Source organism: Micropterus salmoides, unplaced genomic scaffold, assembly GCF_014851395.1.
Source record: "Micropterus salmoides isolate LMB-PRFRI ecotype aquatic unplaced genomic scaffold, ASM1485139v1 Ms_hic_scaffold_19, whole genome shotgun sequence".
In the NCBI taxonomy this organism is placed as follows: domain Eukaryota; kingdom Metazoa; phylum Chordata; class Actinopteri; order Centrarchiformes; family Centrarchidae; genus Micropterus; species Micropterus salmoides.
This window is the reverse complement of record NW_024041039.1, coordinates 7,647,153-7,658,512: the sequence shown is the minus strand read 5'-3', so window position 1 is coordinate 7,658,512 and position 11,360 is coordinate 7,647,153. Positions and strand designations below refer to the sequence as shown.

The window sequence follows — 11,360 nt, the reverse complement described above, 5'->3', positions numbered from 1 at the left end:
GTTGACGTTGACAGACATTTTGGCTGGCTGTTAGCACTATCAGTAAGATAAAAGGATCTTGGTTGGGGATTTTTCGGGATCTTCTGTCTGGAAAAGAGGGGATGACATAAACGACTGCAAGCGTGCTCGGTCTCTGACATGAAAACGCTGTGCCGCTGTGGCCGCAAGCTCCTTGCTTGAAGGCTAGATTTCCACCACACATTCCAACGGCTGCGCAACAGCTCGAAAGAGGACAGACAAAAACCCATTAATATTTATTAGAGGACATTATTTAAACAGTAACTTCGTACATTTGCAGCCATGATTTAGTCATGATTTTTAGTTTATACCTCGCATTGAATGCTAAAAGGTGTGTTCCCAGGACTGTGTGTGTAGACTGTTGGTCAGACAAAACAAAGGCTCTGGAGATTGTGATAAACACAATTTGTTGGCAAACCAATGGAGGAGATATACAGATTAAATCATAATGAAAATAATTGAAACCCTGATTATATATTTACTTGAACTCTTGAGAGCCCACTATCCACAAGAACAAATTAAAACAGATTCCTGTGGTGCATAATGATTACTGAGTGTCCATTTAGCCAGACCAGACTGAGTTACGACATATCAATCCAGAAGATTCTGCTGAATCGCAAGGCAGTGTCACTTTTACAAATTGTATTCAACCTAAAAACAAGCTCGAGTTCGAACACCTACATTGCCGGATATGTTAGAAATATTAAAAAAGGGTGGGATGAAGCCTCTGCATTTAGGAAATACTGCTGACAAACTCAAATCCTGCAAATATCCATGTGATCCAACAGTGAGCAAGCATGACAGATTAGTCCAAAGAAGAAAAATACAACGCAGGATTTAAACAGGAGCTTTTGTAGCTGTATACATACAAAAATGTTTTGTTAGAGCCCTTTGTCATACATGAGGGGCACTGGATTTAGTCACATAAGGCCTTCTCTTGTATTAGGTCAAAAACAGGAGGCCTAGCATCTGCTGCCAACAACTCTCCCCCTGCAGACAGCGTTAACACAAACCACCCAGTCTGTAGCAGTCATTTTCTCAGCAATGTCAGTGTGATTAAAACATGAAATGACTCACACTGCTTTGTCAGGGGGCAAGCTGAGATGTTTCAGAAGGGCAGAGGTCGAGACTATTTCAGAAGGAGGCTAGGTTAGCTTAGCTGGCTGCTTGGTGCAGAGTGCGTCATACAGTCACTGCACACGAGTGAGGGGACTGGGAGACGCCATTTTGATACAGTGGCACAGTAAACATGAACATATCGCACAATAACCCCAGCTATCACCAGAGGAAAATGTCACCACGTATAAATACAAAAATATACACCCCAAAAATGTGTTCTTACAACTTACCGTTTTCGCAAAACAAACATAAACACAACGCTGATCGTCCAAGAGCCGCAGTGAACGGTGGTCGATAGCCTGTGCTGGTGTTGTATTGATTGCAGCAGGGTTAGTGATTTTTGGGCTCTCAAAGATGCACAGTTAAACACCCAAAGCGTCCAAACAGTGCAGGTGCCAGGCTCAAGAGACAGAAGGGTGATAATATCCGGAACGTCTCGGGGTTTGGGGGGGAACCTTTTGGGAAGAGAGAGACAGAGAGAGACAGAGAGAGAAGCGTCCTGTTATCCACACAAACTGCGGACTAAAAACGCTAACGTTAGCATCACCAGGTGTGGGTGTGTGGCTCGTCCGTCACGTACAATGTACTCAACGTTAGCTGATGTAAGACCTAAAAACAAAGCCGGGGATGATTCTCAAACGTTCCTTTCATGCCCCTAAATGGGCGCAGTTTAACGGCCAACTGCCGAAACTGACCGCCGCCATATCATGACAATGACATCTGGAATATATAGTTTACTGAAGTGTCGTTATACTCAACGTTATGTATAAGTACATTCTACGTCTGAGTACAGTTTCGACACAGTCTTAAAAAAAACATACACTCATACGGTTAAGTCCAGGAAATAGCCAGAGCCCAGAAGCTACAACGCAGTTACTTATTAGCCAAGTGGTGTCGACGCGGGTGGTCGGCGAAGATAATGTCATTAAAGTAACGTTAGTATTCTTAACCGCCGGGCTTAGCTAGATTTTCTCCGTGGAATTACGACCCTCGACGGTAAATCCACGTCAAGATGAGCAGAGGATAATGAGATGAAATTATTTCGCACCTTACCTCTCGAATGTTCTGCGAAACGCTGCTACTCACGTTGCTTTTACTGACGAGCGTCAAGCTAACAGGAACACCCACGTTGGGAACTTCCGGTGGTTGCTGCGTTCGAAATTAAAAGCCCGCTTTCGTTGTTTGTGTGATAATACAAATACATAATTATCTTTTTCAGAATAATGTTAAAATAATGTCAGCCATGTAATTTATCTTTCGGAACAAGGGCATTGTGTTTGAGAATGATATATCACGGTAGATGATAATGGTAACTTCTTGGAACATATTGCTTTCTTGTACAAATATGATCTAAACAGCAGTCAGAGAGAGTCAATCTAAACTATAAATGATTAATTATGACAATTGTGTTTCCATCTGGGTAATTTTTTGCTCAAGCTGTGCTGACTTGGGTGAACAATGCTGAATGTTAGTGCCTGTAGGCATGGAGAAATAAAGGATTATGAACCATATGAATTTAATACACAACACACAAACTCACGGTTACTGTTTATTTAATTGGTAATTTATTTATTTATTTAATTTAAACACACACAGGTTAACTGTTTTATTTATTATTTTCAATTATAATTTGTTTATTTTTATTTTATTATTTATTTAAACACATACGTTTAGGTAGTTAGGTAGGTAGGTGCATTTTTATATATATTTAAAATTTATTTAATGAACTGCATGAAATTAATTGTTATTTTGACATTTATGCCAATAAAGCAAATTGAATTGAATTGAAGGGATTTGTGTGCAGAGTTATGCAGTGACAGTTCAACAAATCTGAATTATGTGTCAAAACAGGGATAGTGTTTATAGTTTAATATGCACGAGTGAAGTGAAGTGAAATTAAGAAAATGGGTGTGCTTTTTGATAAATGGCATTATGGTTTTGAAATTTTAGTTGAAAGCCTGGTCAGTGTTTAAAGTTTCACTCGTTTTATTTTGAAAGCACAAAAGGAAGTGTTGCATATAGTGTGACGTGTACTCTCTCTTCTCTCTTCTCATTGGCTGACAGGTTGACGCTGTACGTGCGTAGGCGCTTCCTCAACTTGACTAGCAGCAAACAGCAAAATTAAAGATGGTGAGTATGAAACAGCGAAAAGGCCACAATTTACCACTTTTACAGCCCGCGTTTCGAGAAGTTTGCTGGCTCGGTGTTTTCTTAGACTAGTTATCGAGAGTCGAGACTGATATCCTGGTTTCAGCGCGTCCACGTAGTCTCAATTTAAGGGTTTATTTTAGTGAAGCTGCATCCCGAGATGGATCAACGATCACATGACAGCTGAACACTTCAGTCCCCCCAAAATTCAACACAACAAGCCGCAAGCAGCCCTAAAGTCGCTTTTTTCATTTGCACGGCGCTCTTTAGGTTTGTCATGTTTGTTCAACATCCATTTTTGTTATCTGTTTAATTGGTATAACGACATTTTTGTTACTTTTTCTTGTTTACCATCCGGTTAGCTCGCAGGGCTAACAGGCTAATAGCTACTTTATGTCATGAGCCACTTTTCTACTGCAGCAATAATTGCGTTTATCACCCAGTTACCAAACCGAAACGTAACTGTCAGTGGTTCCATCGGTGAACCAGCTAGTTAGACAAAAGTATATTTGCATTAAGACTACAACTGCACGTCATATTAGTTTATTCATTCATTATCTCTCAGTTCAGTGTGCTTTATTGACATGGATGTTTCATTTAAACAATCAAAAGTCTACATTTAAAAATGACATAACAAGATTAATCTAATCAAGATCATTCAATTTAGCATTTATAAATTACAAAAACAAAAGTAACAACACAGATAGGACGTAAACTACAAATAAAAGTGAACAATAATTTACCTGTATATGGAGTTTGCTCTAGTTTGGGGCAAGATATTTGGAAAAACAACATGTTTTGGTGCAGTTTAACTCAGGGCAATAATAATAATGTTATCACGACAAAAATGTCATATCATTCAATATTGATAACTGTCACAATAAATGTCAAATCATGATTTCTTTCAAGTTTAAAGGTTGATTTTTGCTCCTGAGTGAAAGTTTAAAGAAACCAGAAGGTTAATTGTGGTTTTAAACTTTTCTTTATGGTCAGAACAAACACTTGGTTCCAAACAGCAGATCACTTAACAAATCAGAAGTAGAACTTTCAGAACAATTATGATAAAATATTTTTTCAACAAATATGCACGAGTGAAGTGAAGTAAAATCTTTTTTACTTTTCCTCAATAAAATAAATATCTTAACAGAAAAATTAAGTGCTAATTCAGTCGTGGTTGAAATGAATTAAATCAAACATTTATTGAACATTTGTTATATTGTTATTGAAGAAAATTATATCACGATAATTATCATGACTGTTTTATTGCCCAGCCGTAGTTTATCTCAACATAGTGGGTTGATTATAACTTATAATAAAACTGTAACGTCCAGTCAGCACTTTGATTTGCTCCATTACATGATTTCGCCTTTGGTCACACTCAGTCAGGCTATTTAAACTTTATATATTTGCTTCATCATTATCACTAACCATCAACCATTAACAACTGTTTCAACCACATTGTCGTTTAACTTTTCTTATTTGTGTTTGAATGATTAATATCTGTCTTCTTAATCCATTCACTTTTTAATTTCTAATTTAATTTTTCCTTCTTGTCCCAACTCTTATTTTTGTATTTTTTTTATACCCAATCTTTGATCGTACTTCGTGTCATTCTCTCCATGCACATCCTGCCTTCCTCCCTATCTCACCCACTCTCCTCCTCACACCCCTCCTTGCCTGTCTGCAATCAACCAGGCTGGTCACCGGGTAAGTGCCCTCGCTCTGTGTAGGATCCCTGTTTTCTGCTCGCTCTTCTGCCCGGCACACTAACGTGGGATTGGGATTGCACAGCTGTGCAAGTCTGCTGTTTCTGCGTCTCAGAGCCAATAGCTGCTGCTAATTCAGCCATTGCAGCGCGGGCATCTTGTGCTGGCAGGCTAAATGCTTTAATTACACCTTCTCTCGGTTGCTTGCCTAAACAAGAAATTACATGTTACTCATCTCATCAAAATAGTCTAGAAATAAGTCAGAGTAGGAAACCTAAAACTCCCACATTAGATTTCAAGAACCTGTGTAGGAATCTACTGTGACTCAGGCAGACTTTAAGGTCAAGTTCCTGAAAATGTTTCACAAGTTGAATTGATTCCTTACTAGTGACTCATCTATTTCAAAACAGGAATACCTTATTGAATGGATGCTTTCCACTTCAGAAATAAAAAGCTGTTCTGATTGGACAAACATTAGCAATTTCTTGGTGAGGAAATCTAATCCTTGCCAAGTTTACTGCTGTATATTTAGAGTGAATGAACATTTGATGTGGTCAAAGTAATTAAATACTTACACCCATAATTGCACACATTAAACTTTTGTTCATCAGTCACAGTTCCTGGTTTGCAGTATGCGCCATTTCATCATCTAAACTGATACATGGTGTTGGGTAGAACCTTGCGTTGTGTTTTAGTATGAACCTTTAAGTTTGTTGGTGTTAAATTCTTATTGACTACTTGTATTGTGTGAAAACATAATTATTTCTTTCTTGTGTCCTACATCTGTTATTGAGTGTCTGAATTCACAGTTGTTTACTAAATCCATATTTTCCCACCTGGGCTGTTTATTTATTGACTCTATTTATTATGTAAGAAGTAACATTCACAACCCAGTTTGAATTCAGACACCTAATATCCTCAGCTTCTTACTCACAAACATTGCTTATTTACAAGTTTGAACTTTATGAATTAAAGGGAGAGTTTGTTTTTTTTAACCTGGACCCTATTTTCCCACGTTGTATGTCTTGTATGTAACTGATTGGGACAATATCTTTTGAAACATGTCCAGTATTGAGTGAGAGCGCCGCACTCGGCAGCAGTGAAACAGGGCTGCAATGTAATCCATGCGGGCAATGACGCCCCGTCAAAGTACGTCCATTAAAGTGCTGGTTTTTGCCATTGAAAGTGTGTGACAACATTATGGAAAGGAGAGATGGACCTATTTTGAGTAAGACCAGAAACAGTCTCTTTATTACTCTCGTCAAAGCCACCAGACTTATTTCCTCACTGGTTACAGCCTCGATCGGTTAGTTTGTGTTCATGTGAGATTTTGGTATTTTTAAGCTTTTAAAACACTAAAGTCACGTAATAACACAAACAAACTTACCAACCAAGGCAGAGATAGACAGCAACTCCTGTGTTCTGCAAAGGTAAAATCACTGTTTTATCAATGAAGTCTGGTGGCTTTGATGAGAGCAATATAGTGACTGTTTCTGGTTAAACAAAATGGTCTGTCTTCAGATGGATCCTTTCTATAATTTTAAACACTTGTAATAACAATCTGAGCATGTCAGGGGCAAAAACAAGCACTTTAGTGGACGGGGCGCAGTTCCGCTCAAGGGTTACGTTGCAGCTCTGCGTTTGCTCAATGCTGGACCAATTTAAAAAAATGTTGTCCCAGTTAGTTACATACACAAAAACATGGGAAAATAATATCCAGGTTGAAAAACAGCAACAGTTACCCTTTAAGCCTGTTTATCCACTGCACTGAATTAATCTGGAGTAAGTTGATGTTTCGGTGCAATAACATAAAATTTAAAAACAGTATTTTGGTGGTTTTAAAGAGGATACGAGACAACTGAATAATAACTAACTGAGGAGTACAGTGGTTCTGACGGAGTCCTCGGCCCACTTCCTTTTCCCAGAGTTCAGATGCTACAACACACAGTCTGGACTCTCTGGAGGCTCATCGGTGGGTGACTAATCTGTCTGTGTGTGTCTGTGCGATGCTGTCAGTTGGTTTTGGTGTTAGGTGACCTGCACATCCCCCACCGGTGCAACACCCTGCCAGCCAAGTTCAAGAAGCTGTTGGTCCCGGGGAAGATCCAGCACATTCTCTGCACAGGCAACCTCTGCACCAAGGAGAGCTATGACTACCTGAAGACTCTCGCGGGAGACGTCCACATAGTCCGAGGCGACTTCGACGAGGTCCGTGTGTGTTTGTAGATAAAAATAAAATAATCTAGAGGCTTGATAGCAGCCCGTAAACACTGACATTCATTACCCAGTTTGTAATTAAGGAAAGGGATTCATTCATTTAATAAAATTAATTAGGCTGTCTTGCAAACTTTAGATGTCAGCAGTTTGTTGAGTATTCACAAGAGAACAAGAGGCTGAAGTCTTTGTTGGTGGTGTGACGCTGTTCTTCATAGTTCAGACGAATTTTATTTGACAGAATTTCCAATAAGAGCTTTTAAACTTAGAGTTTGGGGAAGAAAAGCTTAATTTCTGAGGCTGAATATTTAATCGCAAGGAAGAAGCAAATGGATCTTTTGCCTGCACTGAAGACTAATTGGCGTGTAATGAAACTGTAATTACTCCCTTCTCACAACTTGAGTTTTACCTGCCTAGTTCACAAAGAACTCACATCCTGTAATACAGCGATATCACAGCATTCACTCTGTACTGTGTCTGGTTAAACCTGTGCACATCATTGTTTTCAGCAGTACATTATTACAAGAATACGACTTTGAACTAAAAAAAGCTCACTGTGCTTGTTCCTTCTCATCCCCTCTCAGAACCTGAACTACCCAGAGCAGAAGGTGGTGACCGTGGGTCAGTTTAAGATCGGTCTCATCCACGGCCACCAGGTGATCCCCTGGGGCGACATGGCCAGCCTGGCGCTGCTCCAGAGACAGCTGGACGTCGACATCCTCATCTCTGGGCACACACACAAGTTCGAGGCGTTTGAGAATGAAAACAAGTTCTACATCAACCCTGGTTCGGCCACAGGAGCCTACAGCGCACTGGAAAGGTAGAGGAGTGATGAAATCCACCTCCTGCTGAAACCACAAAGCCTGGACGTGCGGACAATTTAAGCATGTTGTTGACGTGCCATTTGTAGCACATACTAGAGAGTGACACAGGAGTGGATCTTCACTCCTGTCACATCTTGTTCCTGATTTTTAAAAGAAAATCAGAAAATAGCATTTATTCAGATTAGAACTGCATGTTTATATATATATATATATATATAAACATCACAGGAATCCCGTGACCCAGGATTATCGCAGGGATTCCTGAAAAAAATATCAGCATCTAGCTCAGACACAGTTTTATTTGTAATTTGGACAGATTAATAACGTCAACTCTTCTCATGTGAGCAGCGTAAATTAGAAGTGGGATGCTGTGAGCTGAAGTGTGATTATTTGCTTTGTATTGTAACTGCACAGAAAATGGTACCACTGAAGAAGAAAGTCATTTATGGTCCAGCGGCGTATTCTAAGCAAATCAAATTTGGTGTGTTCTCTCATCCATTTTACCCGCGTCATGGTAGAGGCTAGAAACACAGACACATGCGTCTTAAAATAAAAAAATACAGTTCAACTAGAACTATGATGTCAGCTGAAAATAAAGTTAAATACTGAATCAAAAAACTGTGAGAGAAACTCGCGACGTTTAGCCAAACAGCCTTGACTACTGCTTGACTGAAGCATTTTTTAAAATATTTTAAATTTAACGTTGTTTGGCGTTCACTAACGGTGTGACACAGAAGCGACACACGTGCCAGCAAAGACAATAAAAAAGATAATAAATACGAGTGCAGGCGACACACACTGCATTGTTCTACAGGTTGTTTGTGGTTGCTTCAGCCAACAGCAGGTAGTTTGATTACTTTTATTTTATGTTTGGATAAGAGAGCAACAAAAGAGTTTTTTTAATGCTGCTTTAAAAACTTCAAAGGGTCAAATTACAAGAAAAATAGTGTTTCTCTCTTACATTTAATCGAATCCATCCATGCAGGTACTTTTGGTTGGTTTTATGTGCTGAGGTTGTGAGATGTCTGCCTTCAATTTATTTATTTACATATAGGCCAATATTGGCTTTAATACCATCAGTTACCTCCAATACAGTGGAGGTTTCCTTAATGCTGCTCATAGCATTGGAAAATAACATTTAACAAATTTAACAGCAACGTTTTTTGGAACTACTTTTTATCAAATAAATGGATTTTGTGGAAGGAGAGAATGAGATGTTTACAGATAGTACCAGACCGAACCTTGACCCTGAAACACATCTGTCCTCTCTCCTCAACAGCAACATCATCCCCTCTTTTGTATTAATGGACATCCAGGCGTCTACAGTGGTGACGTACGTTTATCAGCTCATCGGCGACGACGTCAAGGTGGAGAGAATCGAGTACAAGAAATCTTAAAAGGACGGCGAGAGGAGAGTTGGGTTAACGTGGCTCAGTGTGTCGATTCATTCCTTTCCACCAGGGGGCAGCAGCTCCCCTACAGTCACCACAATTTATTTACAGTTATTGCTGTAACAAACTGTTCAGTAACTTAACTCTAAAACACCTATGTATTATATTGTTTATATGTCATCAGCATTTGCTTGAATCCAAGCTGTCATTTGGTAAAAGTAGAGAACGCAATAATGTCACATGTATTTGTTATCAAAAGAAATATTTTGTGCCATTTTTTTCTTTTTTGTTTGTTATTTTTGCCCTTGTCACGTCATGTACATGTAACCAACAAGCCTTTAGCTTCATGTAGTCTGCCTTTTTTTTCATTAATTTCCCCCCACAGTAAAGATCTTTTCACTCCATCACTTGTTTTGTCTTAAATAATAATGAAAATAATAATAATACACCACTGCATGAGGGACTTCTTCAAACTGTTGATACCACATTTAGAAGCATCCTATTATCTAAAATATCATTGTATGCTGTAGAATAAACATTTACTTTACCTGGAATTAAGGTGCCCAAACAGTGTCAGGCATGTCCACATGCTTTTTGCCATATTTGGTGGGTAAATAACTGTACTGTACTGTAAGCCTTAGTTGCCATTGAGGACAGTCTTAACAACACAGTTACACAAATAACATGAATTCTGCTTTTTTAGAGGCAATATTCTTGGTCAAAATCAAGAATATTGCCTCTAAATAAAACCAGACCAGGCCAAAAGGTTTTTAGAAGACTGATATTTAGTATTTTCCTGCCATAATTATATTATAATTATGTTCCAGGCTTTGAAAAAACATTTAGACCTTCATGTAAGGAGATACAATTTATCAGATTTTTTTTTCAGCAAGCAAGCCAATGTAGAAAAAGTTTGGTTGGTTGTCAAAATGTTCTTTAGGTTGATTCTGAATTTGGACTCATGATCTCAGGATTTCATAAAAAAGTAAACACAGTAGAAGAGAGGAGACTAGAAATGACTACAAGAGGATATTAAAAGAAGAATAAAATTATTTAAAAAGTCAGTTGATATGAAAACGTGGAGGCAAGTGGTTGAAAATTTAGTGAGACTGGTTTGTTTTGGCCACGATGGACCAATACAGAGCACGACAGCAGTCAGTGACAGAACAGTTTGAAACGTCCTAAAAAACCACAGCAATGAAACACGTGCAGCCTCATAACTATAAATGTTAACTTTCAGACAAAACTGGAGATACATTTCAGCACACATTAGTTAGTAAAACAGAGGGTTTTTAGAGGATTTGTATCAAGTGAAAGGTTTATTGTTTATTATGTCAGAAATACATACAATACATTTGTCTGAATACTAAGTCACCAATAGATAAAAGAGCTCTGCTAGCTTTGTTCTGTTTGTCCATGTGAAACTCTCGTGTCTGTGATGTTTTTTTTTACTTTAAGTATTTAAAAACACCCCAAAACAGAATTAATTGCATCACCAGTCCCAAAAGTGTTAAGATAATCTTGGATTAACGCACATACCGTATATAACATATAGTCCATGTAATGGCAGCAGTACCAGTTATTCTCACAAGAGTAACGTATCATTTGCTTTAAGTATATTTACCCAGGTTTGGTATTTAAGTACAATCCAGAGGTTTGTACTTTACTAGAGTCTTTCCATTTTCTGCTACGCCGCATTTATCTGACAGCTGGAAGTTCCTTTTCAGATTAACATTTTACAGATATGACAAGCTTATAAAATATAACACATAGATTAAACTGGTGGTTTCCAACAGAATCTCTTACAATGGGGCCTCTTTGTCACGTTTCATATCTTTATGGGTTGTTAACAGATCTTCAAACAGACATTCCACCTTATCAGATGGTTTCTGATAATCATTAGACATTTAAACTTATCAGATGATTTCATTTAGTTGACT

General features: G+C 38.4%; 1 protein-coding gene and 1 long non-coding RNA gene across 4 annotated transcripts; one reads left to right on the top strand and one right to left on the bottom strand.

Annotated features, from left to right (window-relative positions):
- Window positions 1-1,480: 1,480 nt before the first annotated feature.
- On the bottom strand, window positions 1,481-2,269 carry LOC119910652. 2 transcript variants are annotated; one of them, XR_005445670.1, is made up of 2 exons: window positions 2,191-2,269; window positions 1,481-1,592 (listed from the first exon to the last, which is right to left on the bottom strand). It is a non-coding gene; the product is annotated as an uncharacterized LOC119910652 (long non-coding RNA). The 2 variants fall into 2 exon arrangements; XR_005445669.1 differs by lacking the exon at window positions 2,191-2,269 and adding an exon at window positions 1,959-2,114.
- Window positions 2,270-3,158: 889 nt separating this feature from the next.
- Window positions 3,159-9,795, top strand: LOC119910562 (vacuolar protein sorting-associated protein 29). Of its 2 annotated transcripts, XM_038729229.1 has the most exons (5): window positions 3,199-3,267; window positions 4,981-4,992; window positions 7,008-7,199; window positions 7,790-8,025; window positions 9,309-9,795. In XM_038729229.1, exons 1-5 carry the CDS (start codon window positions 3,265-3,267, stop codon window positions 9,424-9,426), a joined length of 561 nt encoding a protein of 186 aa, XP_038585157.1. In that variant the 5' UTR covers window positions 3,199-3,264; the 3' UTR covers window positions 9,427-9,795. The 2 variants fall into 2 exon arrangements, with proteins under 2 accessions (XP_038585158.1, XP_038585157.1); XM_038729230.1 differs by lacking the exon at window positions 4,981-4,992 and having other exon boundaries at window positions 3,159-3,267.
- Window positions 9,796-11,360: the final 1,565 nt, after the last annotated feature.